At 27.2% G+C, this 16,791-nt stretch overlaps 1 protein-coding gene and 1 non-coding gene across 2 annotated transcripts; both read left to right on the forward strand.

The window, feature by feature from the left end:
- Positions 1–1,065: 1,065 nt before the first annotated feature.
- On the forward strand, positions 1,066–1,137 carry TRNAE-UUC (transfer RNA glutamic acid (anticodon UUC)). Its single transcript has one exon. It is a non-coding gene; the product is annotated as a tRNA-Glu (tRNA).
- Positions 1,138–2,318: 1,181 nt separating this feature from the next.
- On the forward strand, positions 2,319–16,158 carry LOC107437397 (solute carrier family 45 member 3). Its single transcript, XM_016049383.3, has 5 exons — positions 2,319–2,554; positions 7,501–8,679; positions 11,933–12,041; positions 13,598–13,821; positions 15,184–16,158. The coding sequence occupies exons 2-5, from the start codon at positions 7,579–7,581 to the stop codon at positions 15,388–15,390; spliced, it is 1,641 nt and encodes a 546-aa protein (XP_015904869.1). The 5' UTR covers positions 2,319–2,554; positions 7,501–7,578; the 3' UTR covers positions 15,391–16,158.
- Positions 16,159–16,791: the final 633 nt, after the last annotated feature.

Consider the following 16,791-nt stretch of genomic DNA (forward strand, 5'->3'; position numbering starts at 1 on the left):
TAATTTATTTTTGAATGAAAGAAAGCTAACGCTATTGCTATAAATTTTCAAGATTGTTCTGATTTGAAAGTATGTACATTTCCTAAACTCATTAGTACGTATAGAACATATAAATACAGCATTCGAAATTTTCATTGCTTTATAAAATTAGTGGAATAAAAAAAAATATATATTTTTCATTATATTAAATATCCTCGTAAAGTTTATTTAAATTAGGAAATTTGAAATACAAGAATTCAATTTGAAGCTTGAATAAAATTGTAAAGAAATAAAATGTGTATTTTCAAAAATTACAGTTTGTATAATTTTTCTTATTATTATTTTTAGTCTAAATTATTAATATGAATATTTTAAAACACTTAAATGTTGTATGTTATTTATTAAAATTTGTATGATATCTCTAGCCACAGTATTTTATTTTTTTAATACGTATTTGAATACTCGTATAATATTTTGCATACAAAAAAAGAGAAGAAAAAAAAGAAGAAGAAAAACGTGTCTCCTTCATTAAATTTTGACATAAGTTCATAGATGACGCCACCAAAAATAAATCTAAAAGATTTTTCTTCGCAAAGTCATTTATTTCAAATCATATTTATAGTCATTCAATTTTTAAGAAACATGTAAAAAGTGTTTTTCAAAATGAGTACCTATTGTTACTTTCAGTTTCGAAAACCTATTGAATAATGTAAGAGCATTTTTTTAAATTAAATTTTTTTAAACTTGTTCTGGAGAACAAAGATATAACTTAAAAATAATAATAATTATTATAATGAATACCAAAACGAGTTTTTTTATATATAAAAAATTTTTAAACATAGAAATTTAACTTGAAGTATGAATAATAAATTTTAGTAATGCAAATTTTATAGCAGTTTCCAAAAATATTGTTCGAGTAAAAAAAATAGTTTTGAATTTTAAAATTAAAGTGTTTCCCCATTTAATGAGCAATTAATTTCCCCATATTTATGAGCAATTAATTTTTGCTTAAATTCAAAATATGTCATTTTCGAACAATAAAGTATGAAATAGTTAATGGAATTTCATTTTATCTCTCTGAGCAAGTCCCATGTGGTCTAGTGGTTAGGATTCGTGGCTTTCACCCACGCGGCCCGGGTTCGATTCCCGGCATGGGAAATTTTTCTTTTAATGTTTATCATTTGAAAATGCTTGATACATTAATTCTTGACAAAAGTTTTTATTTTTTTAATTATTCTGACTTTACTTTGCTTTCCATGTAAAATAATTTAAAATGCCAAATATTCTTATTTTATAAAAGATAATAAGTATCAATTAATTAGGTATTCACTTTTTCAAATAATTCTGGTTTTAATTTATATTTACATTGAACTATTACGTTACACTCAATTACATTACACATTTACATAATTGCACAATTACATTATATTTGCAATGCAATTTCTTCTTTTAAATAAGATTATATGCAGAAAATAAAGTAATTAATTCCTATTTTCCATTGGTAGAGTGAAAAAAAAAATACAATTCTTCGAAATAGTTAAAGAAACGTTTTATAAGTCCCCGACTAAACAGGCAAATGTGTTATAAATAAGCAATGAATTTGATTGGCTAGTTTTTCGTGGAAAAATATATTTCACCGAGGTTCTCATATTTCCCAGACAGCGATCGGAGGTGCGGCAACCGGGTTCAGTATGAAGGCTCACTTAGTTTAAAAATTTATAAATAAATAACAAAAAGGAATTTCACTCCAATGAATGATGAAATGAATATTTGAGAATAATATCTTTCCATAAATATTGTTTGAGCTCTTAAATTACAATATTTATTATTTCTACCGCTTCAATAAAACAAGTAGTAGTAGTAGTACAGTCACTCGAAAAAATAGCTTACCTTATTTACTTCACATTAGAGCCGCCAAATGGGCTATTGCAACGGTCAGGGAAGCATCTTTGAAGATAATTTAATGCCACGCCACCATAAATTTAATCCTTTGCAGAAAAGATGCCTCCCCACTTTGGTAACTCAATGACCTGTAAGTCGAGCACTTTACAGTATAATAGTTTAAAGAGGGCCAATACCACGTACTCTTGGTCCCTTCGCAGGCTAATCAAAGATGTCACCTGCCCGCTCGCTCAGTAAGTTTTTGACTTCTGTATTCTTCTAGGAAATGTATATTTACTCTCAGTTCACTGTACGACTACAGAAATCAAAATAAGATGTATAAATAAATCACCTAGCACGAAATCTGAAGTAAGCAAGTTTAACTTTTTAACTGGAAGTGGACGAGGCCAAAGCGTACGAAGATCAGTGAAGGCCTCAGTAGCCGCGAAGACAAAACAGATTGCTAATTATATTTGAAGGAATCGCTGGATGAAGTAGAAGTGAAATGATGTGTAATTTTGTTTTTGTTTTGAAAATTACTTTCACAAATTTTGGTAACTTTCAAGCCCGTAATTAATGAATCTGTGATTTGTGCCGCTCTGGGAACTTTCCCGTAGATTATCCAATGAGTGCTTTTCACGAAATTTTTTTTTATCCTTTTAAAATATCTCAGATGAAGAAAAGAACTGAAAAAGTAAGTTGAAAATGGAAAGTTTCGAATGTGTTATGAATTTTGTTGATGTATATCTACGAGTTATAGTTTTTGAAAATTTGAAATATAGTGATGTTTTATGAGAAGAGAGTTTTTTGGGGATTTTTTAAATTTTGTTTTGATATGGCTCAATTTAAGGTAACAATTGACTGTTATTAATGCCCAAATATGTTTAAATATGGTTGTTGTTGTTGTTAATTTACGTCGCACTAGAGCTGCACAATGGGCTATTGGCGACGGTCTTAGAAACATCCCGGAGGATGATCTGAAGACACGCCATCACAATTTTGATCCTCTGTGGAGGGGATGGCACCCCCGCTTCGGTAGCCCGACGACCTGCATGCGAAGTCGAGCACTTTACGGTAGCACAGTTTAACGAGGACCAATACCGCACACCTTCGGTCCCTACGCAGACTGATCAAAGTGGTAACCCACCCGCTCACTGACTGCAGCCAGTGATGCTTGACTTCGGTGATCTGCTGGGAACAGTGTCTTAACGATCAGTCCACTGCGGGACTCGTAAATATGGTAAATTATATTAAAGGAAAAGATTTCGACATACCTGTGCCAAAAAAAATCGTAAAATTTAAGTGACAACCGAGGAATGAATGTATGTATATATTTACATATATATATGTGTGAAATTTCTTACAAGTTTAAAAACTCTTTGTCCTCTTGCCATTGTAGTTGGGGGGAGATTTGAATCGTGATCTGTGGCAGAATAATCGCCAAGTCTTGGCAACTTCCTGGCAGCGGCCTACAAGAAACTAAAAAAAGAAATTTAAAAAAATTTTCATTGAAAGGGACCAACTCGCAAAATATATAAGGGATATTATAGTGATCTGTCGCTCTAACTACAACCGCCAAGGTGCCAAATAGATTTTAAACTTGCAATTGGTCCTTTATGTGATGTTTTTTTTAGTTTCTCGCGGACCACTGCCCGGAAGTTTCCAAGACTTGGCGATTATTCTGCCACAGATCACGATACGGAAATCTCCCCGTATAACTGGTAGCCACCTCCAAGCAAAAATCTACATGTTTTTTTATTTAAAATTTGCAAGTTTAAAATCTATACACGGCAATACTAAAATATCCCCGTAGTTCATGCAAACATATGCCGATACGGGAATATCTCTGATACGAGTTGATGCGGATTGGCGCTAGGAAGATTTTCATATTGGTATCTACGCCAAAGGGCCATTCAAATATTATGTATTTTAGACCTTTTTCCTTGTCAGTAAGAATAAGCAAATCACAAACCTTGTCATAAAAAATAAGCGACAAACAAAAAAATCTTAAATAAGAAAGTTGCTACATCCCGTCAGGTTTTTGTTTTGACTTTTACTGTAGTAATTAGTTTTAAGATTGAATTTGAAAGGCCAATGTAACTTTGTATTGAACAAAGTAATTACCTATAGAACATAATATTCAGTGCCGTAACTTCCTAGGGCACAAATTTTTGGACGGGGCCCTTTTTAAAACTTTCTGTTCTCCTTCTCTAATTGTCACTTAAGCTATTTATGTATCATGTTATCGAATATAATTATGGAAATAAGTTACTTGTTCACATATAAATGGGAATACTGAATATTCTAAGTTTTACACATGGTAAAATACGAAATTTAAGCGAAATCGGTTGAATAGTTCCTGAGAAATCAAATTTTAAAAAGTCATAGATAAAGTCATAAATAAAATAATAAATGCTTACTATAAACTATTTTTTGCTTAAAATTATCTTTGGATAAATGAATTTTATAATTGTTTAAAAAAGCTTTCATTTTACTTAAAAAGTTCTCGGGATATGGTGAAATACGCAAAAAGTAAAATTAACATTAAAGGGTCCAAACTTTGAAGTGTTCTCCTGACCAAACTATTTATAGTTTCAGTATTGAAATTTTCAAAAATGTATACTTTAAACTCAGAAAAATAATAAGTGAAAAAAGTTTCAAAATGTTATTTAGCACAAATAATTACTTTGAATATTCTATAAGAATTTGATTTAAAATTTTTTTATATAAATTGCACTCAACTTTACCCCCTCTACCAAATGTTACGAAAACAAATTTTTCCGTTTTGAAAAATTTTCTTTTTTTTTTCTAATTAAAAGCAGCTTTTATTACTGATAATAATAGAATTTTTTGGAATTTCTTAATGAAATTTTTGTATTCAAAATATTTTTCATTATTTTAATTGTTTAAAATATAGGTTGAGGTTCATTTTCTGTATTGGAATAAAATTACGTTTGTTTATATAAATTATTCTTGTTGTATAAGGGATATTTTATGTGTTTTTTTTAATTTTTTAAAATAAGAGAGAATAGATATGTAATGGATTTTNACTATTTAATAAATAAAAATATTTTCACAGTAAAATTTATGAGCACTAAATGAAAAAACCCAATTTTCCCCGGGTTTTTTCAAATAAAACCCAATTTTCCCCGGGTTATTTCAATAAAACCCAGGCGGGTTGGGTTTTTTCAAAAATCCCCGGGTTTTTTCAAACCCTGATGAAATAAGAATAAAATAGTAGATTTGAAAGAAGATTTATTGAATTCTTCACCCAATTGTGTTATATCCCTGCTTTGTGAATTAACAGTTTTTATCATTTTCTTTCTTAAGTATATTTGGTATACAACATATACCATATACCTACTATTTGGTATATGCAACTTATATCTAACATATACAACATAAACCTACCATTTGGCATAAAACATATACCACCACCAAAGCAAGGGACTTGATATTAGTTTCATTCCTATAAAATAAAGATAATGCTGATCTTAAAGAATCGATATGAAAAAAATCTCTTCTAAAAGAATAAAGATTAATCGTAACAACGAAATAAAAGAATTTTTTTGCAGAACTTTATTTTTTATTGACTGGAAAACAGTAATATATTTAAACTAAAATACTTTAAACGATGACATATTTTCAGTTATTCTCAACAAAACAATGTTTATAGCTATTTTTATTTAATTAAATTAAATGTGTTTTTTTTGTGAATGAAATTAAAGGATGCATTTCATTTGTGAAAGAAAACAAAGTTGTTTAAAAGCTTAAAAATTCCAGTTCCAATTTTAAAATTTAAAGGTCTTAATAATTTTAAAAATATAAAATAAGAACAAATTCCTTGCATACACAACAAATTATAAATTCATGAACTAGTGTACTTTATAAATGAATTAGATATACGAACATAAATAAAAAGCAATTTTTATATAACCATTCATACGAAACAATTATAACAGTACATAAATACACAATTTTAAATATATTAAATGATTTATTGCAAACATTTGCTTGCCTCCTTAGAAATAAATTTATTTTATGTTTTCTTATTATTCAAAGAAAAACTTCATTAAGAATGGAAATTATTAGTGGTAAGATTTATGTTTAAAAAACAATAGATTATGTTTAAAAAATAGATAATTAATTTTTAAATTCAAAAATGAAAGTTAAAAAACGAAAATTATATTTGAATTAAAAATAGTTAATTTAAATTATGCAATTAAATGAGATAAAAAAATTGAAATTTAGCAAAAAGTGTTTAGAACAGTGATTCTCAACCGTTTTTTTTTTGTTGCGGCACACTTTTAACGATTTCGAAATTTGACGGCACACAATGAAAAAAATTAGATTAAAAATTGTTTAATTACCTATTTTACACTGTGTTAAATAGTTTGTAATAATAATTTTGAATGTGAAATAAAATAATATGTACTACAAAAGCACATTTATTAAGGGATTAATTATTTCTTTTGACCAATTTTTTATTAGTTAGTAACAGTTATTTATTTTTTGCTAGTTATTAATTGTTAGCTTGTTTTCTATAGTTATTAACTGTTATTTTTTTTAACATTAACTGTTATTTTTTTGTGATTTCTTGTTAACTAGTTTTTTTTGCTAATTATTAATTGTTAGCTTAATTTTTCTTAGTTATCCTTTGTTAATTTGTTTATTAATTGCATAGCTTACTTTAATGATTAGCTCTTACAACATTTTTTAAAATTGTGTGTCATATACAATTTAAACACTTCCACCTTATTTTAAGATTGTCAGAGACAAGACGATCGCTGACGTTCACGCGATTAAAACGTGGAAAAATTATAAAAAGTATATATATATATATGTATATATATATGCACTTTAATTTAAACTTTACTCATAAAAAAAAGCATTATAATTTTTATTGTATCATTTCTAATATTTGGCGGCTCATTTTAAGAATTTGGCCGCACACAAAAGTGCCGCGGCACAGTGGTTGAGAATCACTGGTTTAGAATATTTGTTTCAGAAAAAGTCTCTCAATAAAATGATCAAAGAAATTGTCAACAGGAGTAAAGACCGAAGTACAATTTATAGAATGCCTTAACATTCAACTATGTGCAGTTGTAGCCTTTCCCCCTCTCTGAAAGGAGTTTCTTTCTTTTGAGGAGGGAAATAATTTTTGGAAAAAGTCTATTTACCTTTTTTTACCCTTTTCTTTATTGTTTCCCTTTAAAGTAGATATGCAATTACAAAAACAAAAAAAGAAACGTTCACAATTCTTCACATAATTTCTTTTCTATTTAAAAAAGAGAAATTTAATTTTGAAAAAAAATGTGCTGTGATCCCTTAATATAAATCCTCCTTGACCTCCGGGGTGTCAGGGCGGTGCTCAGCCTGTCCGGGTGTTGTTACGCACCCTGATAATATTTGGAGTTTTATATGGAACTTTGAAATTATGTAGAATCAATTATTGATTTCATTAATAATTTACATATTCTATTAAATGACTTGTAAACTATTAAAACTATAACTAACTAATAATAACTTATTGAAACTATAACTATCTCTGAGTGATTTTTTTATGGCTTAATATTTTAAATTCATTTTGTTTGATTTGTTAGCTTCTATTTATTATAATATCTATTTATATTTTTTCAGATTTGCTTTGGAAGAAAAGCTCCAAGAAAGAAAGTATCTTTATTTAGTTTCTTTGAAAATTTGTTTCTTTAATTGGTAATGAAGATGGCAGTATCCTGTTTAATTCAAGGTGACAATGTCGAATCCAGTAACACTACTGACCAAAATGAAGTTGTTGAAATTATTGCAAAACCATCTGTAAGTCTCTTAAAACTCATTGGAAGCAATATTTTAGCATTTGGCTTAGAATTGTGCTCAAGCGCTGGATTTACATATATCTCTCCTATTTTACTGAAAAATGGTTTTTCAGATAAATCACTTGCATTTATAATGGGAATCGGTCCATTTATTTCTTTAATTTTAGTTCCCATTATTGGACGTTGGAGTGACAGATGCCAAAATAGATTTGGCCGAAGACGACCCTTTATGTTTGTTTTGGGAATCCTTACTGTAATTTCTTTGTTAATAATACCTTATAGCTCAGAAATATTTTCTTGTAACTCAATTATAAGTCCTTGCTATGGACTAGCTACTGGTGTTATTTTGTTCGACTTTTCTAGTCAAGCACTTATGAATCCTTGTAAAGCTCTTATACCTGATATATTTCATTCTAGATCAGATCAAAACTCAGGATTTACTGTATATTCATGTATGCTGTCATTAGGTGGATGTGTTGGATATTTTATTACATCATTAAATTGGACAACTACATTTTTAGGCATCTATTTTGGTGGACAAGAAAAAGCTATATTTACTATATTGTCTGTATTTCTACTTATACTTTTAATCATAAATATAAGTGTTGCCCAAGAAAAACCCTTTGATGGAACATTTTATAAATCCAATGCAATTCTCGATAAAAATTCTAATGGAATCTCTTCAGAAAAAGAAATTTGTATTGTTTTCAATTCTTCTCAGTTGCCAAAAGTCCAAATTAGTTTTAAACCGAACTTGGGAGTGATCAATGAAAGCACAGACGAAGCTTCTACCTTTTTCTTTCCCGAGAAATCATTACTGCTGAGATCAAAATTTCAAGCTTTTTTGTATCGTACTGAGCTTCGGATCAAAAATTTCTTTCAGTATGTGTATGAAGAATATTTTGTCATGCCACCTGTGTTACTTAATTTATTTATAGCTTCATTATTTGGTTGGATGGGAGTTATGTGCCATGATATGTACTATACAGATTTTGTTGGACAAGTAATTATGATTATTGTTTTTTTAAATCAGGTAATTTATGTATACACGCATATATATGTATTATGTGGGCCCGCTCTAAGGATTTCAAATTATTAGCCGGTAAATTAGCCAAATATTAAAAGTATTCTCCAATTTTCGAAAATTTTCACCAAATGCATATCTTAAAAATTTTTTACATATGTTTTTCTTTCTAGTGGAAAAGATCATCTGCCAACACTTTCACTAAAACACAATCTTATTTGCCAAATTTAAGCTTTATGTATTTGCTGCGGTGACGAATGCTTAGCGTGGCCCCTATATGTATATATATATGTATGTATATATATATATGTGTATGTATATATGTGTGTGTGTTTATATATATATATATATATATACAGTACAGAGCCCATTATCCGGAAAACCAAAAAACCGGAATGAAATTCGATAAATTTTCCCGCCATTTTTTGAAATAAATGTTTTTTTCCTCATAAGATTTTAGGATTTTTCTTTCTTTTTTGAAAGGTGTTCACCTTACCATCATTTTGGAAATAATCATTAGTGTATTACTTCATCGTTTTTTCTTCTTTTTAAGATTATTTCCGAAATTTTTTTTTAGTTGGGCTTAACAATAAAAAAACGACTTTTTGAAGGGATTCAGAAAACCGGAAAAATCAGTTATCCGGAATAGCGATGGTCCCGATCGTTCCAGATAATCGGTTCCCTACTGTATATACATATATATATATATAAAACTCTAGAGGTTTTTTAAGAAATTCAAATCAAACATTTCATATTAACACTAACATGAAAAACGTTAAACAATAGGGAAAAATGCATCAAGGTGCATGCCTTAATTATAATTATTCTATAATAAAAAGTGCTTAAAATTATTTTTTCAGTTAAAAGGTGCTCATTTTTGTTAAAAAAAATTTGGCAAATTGCGCATTTGAATAATAATTATTTGATGCTTTTATTCGATTCGTGCCATTTTGTTGTAAATTGCCATTATTTTTCAACTGATATTTGTAATAGTTAGGATATTATTACAGCAAGTGAATTTTAAATTGCTCATTTGAATAATAACTTCAGTTGCGCTCGTTAAATCTGCGCTGATTTTGCTGTGTATTCACGTTGTTTTCTTAACTGCTTTTTCAATGGTTGTACCAGTAGATTTCCAAATGATGTTAACAATACTGATATTTTTAATACAAAACTATTACAACCCATGAATCTCAATTTGTTCATATCTTTCGATTTTGACCAGTTTGGTCTGATTTTGCACCGATTTCATTGTAAATTCATGTGGTTTTCAATCACAATTCCACAGTTATAACTATAAATTTCTTCATTATCTGTGAATTTGTATTTTTTTATCACATGATTACAAAATAAATAATTAGAAATTTGAGGAATACTCAACATTGCATAAGTATGGAAAAATAGAACTTTTTTCCTATGATTGTTGAACATTAGGGTGTGAATAGAAAAAAATATCGTTCAAGCTCAATTCTCTGACCGAGTTTTTATAGAAATACTATTAAAATACAAAAATAATGTCGGACCATAATTAAGCAACTAAAAATATAGTCACCAACCTAAATTTATAGGTTGCCAATGTCAACGTATTTCACGAGCCCTGTATATATATGTGTATCTATGTATTTATATGTAAGTTTATATACGCACACTGTTTTTTAGTTTATTATATTTGTGACTGTCACCTTTTACTTCTTTCTGAATTCCATTCTTTTTCCACCTTAATTTAATGTTTCTCTGTAAAATAAAGTAGTAGATAATTTTTTTTAAAGGTTTATGATGTGGACTTTTTAGATTGAATTATAAAATTAAAAAGAAATCAACTTGCATTTTTTTTAGTAATTATTAAAAACACAATGTGTAAATAAAAGTAATAAGTTAACTTATTTAGAATATTTCTCTACCTACTTAATTTGTTTGAAGTTTTCGATCATTATTATTTGCTTAGCCTCATACTTTTTTAATTTTGATATTTACTTATATGACATTTTTTGATGTTTATGAAGTTCAGTGATAAACCAATGAACAGTTATTAATTTTTTTTTGTTGAACTCTTTGAATTCTTGTATCACTTAACTTGAAAATTCGCAGAAGCAATTTTTAACCTTGAGTTATTAATTATGAAAATGCTTACAGAAAATGCAGGACATAATATTATGAAGTTTAAATTGTTTCATCTTAGTTACATAGACATTTTTTGACCTTTTGATTTTGTAGCCTTTTAAAAAAATTCTGCTAAAATATATTCAATTTTTTATTCTGAAAAACAATATAAATAAAGCCATTTTTTTAATCCTCACTCATTTCCATTTATTCAACTGTTCTATTATATTATTTTGTAAACTTTTTCTTGAGGAGTTTCATTTTAGCTATACATATTTAAAATTCAATAGTTGAATAGCAATTTATAACAAGTAGTTAAAAATATTGTAGAAATTTTAACTGACATAAGAAAAGAAATAAGAAAACAATAAGTTAAACAATTATTCAATTTATTTTAGCCTTTTTTATTTCGGCATAATTGCATGCAAGATAACTTACTTAGGATTTCTGGATTTTGAATAGCCAGTAAATGGTACTCTATTCTCTTTTCTCTGTACAGAGGTCAAAATATAGACTGTAAGCTACTCTTTGCAAAGAAAGTCAGTTTTCATAATTTATATTATTTTTACTAGTGTGTATATTTTAATTAAGCTTCTAAAATTTGTATTTCTCATTTTTCTTGATTTGTTTCCTACTTGTATATTTGGGATTATGCCCAGTGCCTTCTGCCATTTGGCCATATATAAAATGAAATAATAATAATATTCAAACAATAGGGAAAACAAGTTCATTACTCTTTTTTTCAAAACATGTTAACCATTTCGGAAGGTTATATCACACCTTCTAGATGACCAATATTTTACAATCTTAAAATAGAAAATTAATTTCTCCTCCATATATGACAGTAATTAAATTTTTTTATAACTTAATTTTCTTTTTCATTCATTTCTTCAATTATTAAGAATTCAAATCTTTCTCGGTTAAGATGCATCATTTTGAGTTTTGTTCAGTCAATCATTAAAATTGTTATTGGTTTTGGTTATTACTTTTTATCATAAACCTTTAGTGTCATATGTTTTCATTCAGATTAATATTTCAATTTCAATAATTTTGTTTACATTATTATTGCCCTTGAATGTTAATTTCATATGAAATATTTGAATACTAACTATATTTATTGGTTTATGTGTAGGTTATTTATAAAGGCAGACCACATGCAGAGAAAGAAAGTTTTGCCATTACACTTTATGATGAAGGCATCAGAATGGGATCTTGGGGTCTATTGCTACATTGTTTATCTTGTAAGTTATATTAGAATTGGAATTTACTAAAGAATTTTTTAAATGGACCAATGTTTTTAGTTTATATACTGCCATTGAACCAGTTGTGTGTTCTATTTTTCATTTTTTTATTTTATAATCAATCAAACCTTTTAAAACTTATCAAGTGCTACTAACATTGGATTTTAATAAATACTCATAATAATTAATTTTATTTTAAATATAAAGCATTACTTTAAATTTAAAAGGAATCTTTTAAACAAATTTAAGTTCTTAAACATTTTTGGAAATTAATTCATATCTAGAGCTTTTTCTAAGATAAATAATAAATTTTTTAAATAATTATTTTTTGGTTTTCTATCACGAAACTTTATATATGCATTAATTAGATGGAAAAAATTGACAATTATAATTCAGAGAAACACTTTTGTAATTCTTAATACTTATCATGAATTTTGAATTCATAATACTTCGTAAATTTTTAATACTTATCATGAATGAGAATTATGTGTATACATGCATTGTATTCTAATGTTGATGTCTGTAAAAAATGCTGTCATAGTAAAAACGCTGATAAAAGGAAAAGTTAATAAAAAGATCAAGAAAGAAACAAAAAAAAGTTGTTCTTAGTTCTGAAATATAACTTTAGCATTGAAAATCAGTTTTCTATGTTACTAGCTATCCATCTTACCGTACAAGAAAAAAGTGACAATAAAAGAAAGATGTAAATTAGAAACTTTCTGTTAACATGCTTTGCTTTAGTTAAAACAGAAAAACAAGCAAATATGAAACAAAAAAAAAGTTCTCCATTTTTTAAATATGAAGTGTTCAAAAAATGATGAAATTGGCTTGCTTAAATATAATTAAAAAAGGAAAAAATTAGCATTACAAAATTCATGGTTCAGTACAAACTAATCTACTTTCAATTCTTTAAATTTCGCTTTTCCAAATGTCTTTCAGAGTATAAATTAATAAGTTTCAGAGCTTAACAAATATGTGTAAAAACTATTTCCAATAATGTATAACAAAAGAAAAGAGAAAAAAAAAACGATCTTAGATTATTCTTTATTAAATCTATTAAAAATTCTCCCCCAAAAAAATTTGTCCTAAAATAATTTTCTAAATAATACTTTGCCGAATATTCGACTAACCAAATATTTGGCAAAAAAGCCGAATACCTAATAGTGGCCATACATTCGTTACATCGCTATTCCGAAGTGATTATGTGAGAAGCAGGTATGACTTAATAAAAAGTAAACTAAATTGTTTGCAACCTACTTAGATAATATCCAGAAGTCTCAATCCAAATTCACAAAACATGCCATTGGAAAAAGTTTTTTTTCTTCTTTTTATTATCAAAAATTATAAATGAAATGCTATAAGTGTTTCATTTATTATGAATAATATGAATTCCAATTTTTGGAATAATATAAATTCCAAAGCACCTAAACATCCAATTAATATAATCTACCTTATTTTAAATTGATCTGAAATAATTATATGTGTTGTTAAATGGTTGATCTTGTATTTAAATTGTATCCAATCTTTGTGGCACTGAATTATTAAATTATTTTCAGCTGTTCTTTATGCTGCTTTGTTTCAAAAGTGTTTGATAAGTAGATATGGAACCTATAGAGTATATATGCAAGGAATACTGATTTTTTCGATGAGTATGTTAGGAACAGCAATGACTAAAAGTTTGTTGTTTGCAAATATATTTTCTGCGGCATCAGGAATTGGATATGCTGTTCTTACAACTGTGCCATATTCATTAATTACTGAATACTATGATAAGAAAGAAGTAAGTATTTTAATATTCAGAATAAGTTTTAAATGAGTTTGACTGAATAGTATCAAAGTGGCTTAATTTTAAGAATTGTTAAGGTTGACCACCCACAACTTATACATTTGTCACTTGCCTTGACACTCAACATTTTAAATTATATTCTTGATCACAAAGTGCAGTTTCTGTTTCCTTACGTTCTAAATAATGCATACCAGAGAATCTTCAAAGTTCTTATCTCTCATGGGATCTCCTTGAGTCATGTGGACACTGGAATCAATGATGATAGAAACCATGCCTCATTAGTTGACAAAAGGACATATGGCTGATGAAAAAGTTGATGGCATTCAACCGAAAAGAGTTAAATAAAAAAAATTGTTCATATTGTTTTCTTTTTTTCATAAAATAATGAAAAGCTCTTAATATTTGAGAAAGTTAGTGAATAGTTAAACTTACTCTTATCCAAATTAATTAAAAAAATATATATGTAGAAGTTTATTTTATGAAAGTGTTGTCAATTTTAGTATTTACTACTTAAATATAATAAAAAAAATTTTTTTTCAAGCAAGCCTTCATTCAAATTTTGATGAGAAAAAGCTCCATGTAACATATTTACTGATATCTGAATAAATTAATTCATATCAGAGAATTTGAAATGATAATTTATGTACTAGAAAATGTTTTTGATAAAATTTTGTTAGAAATGAAAATTTGAAATTGAATTTTAATTTTTTTTTTCTATAGAATATTAAAATCCATAAATAATGAATAAATAATTAAAGAAAATCTGTTTTATTACTTTATTGTGATATAATTTGAGTAGCCATAACTCTTAATTTAATGTATGACTAATTTATTCAGCCTAGTTTTATGCACATAATAATGCAGAGACTCACAACTATATGATGTTGTGTTGAACTTAATTTTATTTTTTTCAATGGTGGTGAAGTAAAGCAGAATTTTTTTAAACAGATTTTTAAAAAAATGTTTTTTTTTCGAACTTATGCATTTTTCTTATATCTGTTTAAATTAGTAGTGGGGAAATTCGTACAATGAGGGCAGTCAATAGCCATTTATTGTAGTTTTGCCCAATAAGTGAAACCTAATTAGTATCTTCAGAATCTTTATATCAAATTTGATGATCACCTTCCATTATTTAAAGCAATGCTTAAAGCTCTTTTATCAAAATATAACTCTTCTATATGGCATAGCCGCTGTTTGCTATTAAAGTATGTATTATGCCAATGCTTTATTGAACCACATAGTTTTTCATTGTTTGTTAAAACTGAGTAATTATAATTTTATTGCTTTCTTAATTTACTTTGTCAGTTTAGATTTAACTATTTTTATAAGCTCTGATTTTATTCATTCTATTTTTAGATTTATTACCAGAGCAGTAACATAAGAGGAGTAGGCAAAGATATGGCTGTGTTGGATGTAGCATACTTTTTATCTCAAATCATCCCTTCTTTGATTTTAGGGTCCCTTGTTGATTATACGAAATCTTCAACTTCATACATGGGGCTAGCTGCTGTTTGTGGGGCTGCTGCTAGCTATTTTGCATATTTTGTTACTTTTCCTTCTTAATATAGATTTATGAATTATAAAAAATAAGTTTTTATAAAAATTTAAATTTGTTAATCCTGAATATAAAATACTGTAAATATGTTGCATTTAATGTATAACTTTTCTTTTATATTTAATTATTGTTACAATACTGTGCTTTTGAAGACAGCTCAAATAGTGCCTTATTTAAACTTTGGCATTGTGACCTTCTCTGTCTTACTGCAGAGAATTTTGTTTTCTTCTCAGTAGTATATAAAAAACTACTTCTTCTAAGCAAGTGATAACCCATTAATGTCAAGTATCCCATTTTAAGGACAGTTGAATTATTAAAACATAAATTGAACTCCTACGATTTTTAAGGTATTCAGTTCGCATAATGATACATGGTAGTGCCAATCAAGCATTTTGCAGTAATCCATTTCATTTTCTTTTTTTTTGTTCACTGGATTCAGTCTCAAAAGAGTTTTCATTCTAATTAAACTAAACAGAAATTTTAGGCTTGATTTTTTCCTAAATAATTTCAATTCATTTAATATTAGTATACAAAATATGATAGAAAATTGCATTTGGCCATTAATGGGTTTATTTAATTTGGTGATGGCAAGACTTATAAAGTTAGCAGATTAAACTTTTCCAAATTAACTTAAAAGTTTTTGGTTCGAATAGTAGACTCAATGAAATGTGTTAAAAAAAATAATAACTTTTTTTAATTAAATTCAAGTTTTTGAAATGCCTTTTAAGGAAATTGGGAATTAGATTTTAAGTTTTAAAGTTAAAAAAAGAAAAAAATTAGAAATGAGAATTAAAGATTTCAAAGCACATTTTCTTGTGATATCATATTGTGAGCCTTATACTACAATTTATTTGATGTAATTTTATTTTTTTCATTCAGGTTTATATTATTTTAAATTTACCAGCTAATAAATTAATCAAATTGGTGAATAAAAAGAGTGAAATTCATAGTTTATTTACAAGTCTTAATTCTAAAATGCTTTTTTTTTTACAGAAACTGATGATTGAGTAATCATTGTAATAACTTTATGTCTTAGTTAACCAACATGTGACAAAATTTAACTAATTTGATTTTCTTCTCTCTCTCTTTTGTGTAATTAGATAATGAAAGTATTAATATTTATAACTGTAGCAGAGCAAGTTCAAGGTTTGCCATCACTAAATTTTGTTTCAGATAATCATTTTTTGCCGTAAGTGCTCTTGTTTCTAATAATTAACTTGATGAATTGTTTTTACAAAGTTTTGAATGAAAGTTGTTTTTCATATTTTTATACACACTCATATAGACTATATTAGCAATTGTGTAAAATTTTTTTCATAAGATTTTCATCTTTAACTGAACTTTTACTTCCTGATAGCTTTACTTTTGTGTTTTTTTTTGAAGAGTTTGTTCTTTTTAGAACACTTTTT

The sequence above is a fragment of the Parasteatoda tepidariorum genome, chromosome X2 (assembly GCF_043381705.1).
Source record: "Parasteatoda tepidariorum isolate YZ-2023 chromosome X2, CAS_Ptep_4.0, whole genome shotgun sequence".
NCBI classification, from domain to species: domain Eukaryota; kingdom Metazoa; phylum Arthropoda; class Arachnida; order Araneae; family Theridiidae; genus Parasteatoda; species Parasteatoda tepidariorum.

Coding starts and splice junctions, on each gene's coding strand:
- LOC107437397 (XM_016049383.3), top strand. CDS start 7,579: ATGAAGATGGCAGTATCCTGTTTAATTCAAGGTGACAATGTCGAATCC. Junction 8,680..11,932: donor ATACAGATTTTGTTGGACAA/GTAATTATGATT, acceptor GTTTATGTGTAG/GTTATTTATAAAGGCAGACC. Junction 13,822..15,183: donor AATACTATGATAAGAAAGAA/GTAAGTATTTTA, acceptor TTCTATTTTTAG/ATTTATTACCAGAGCAGTAA.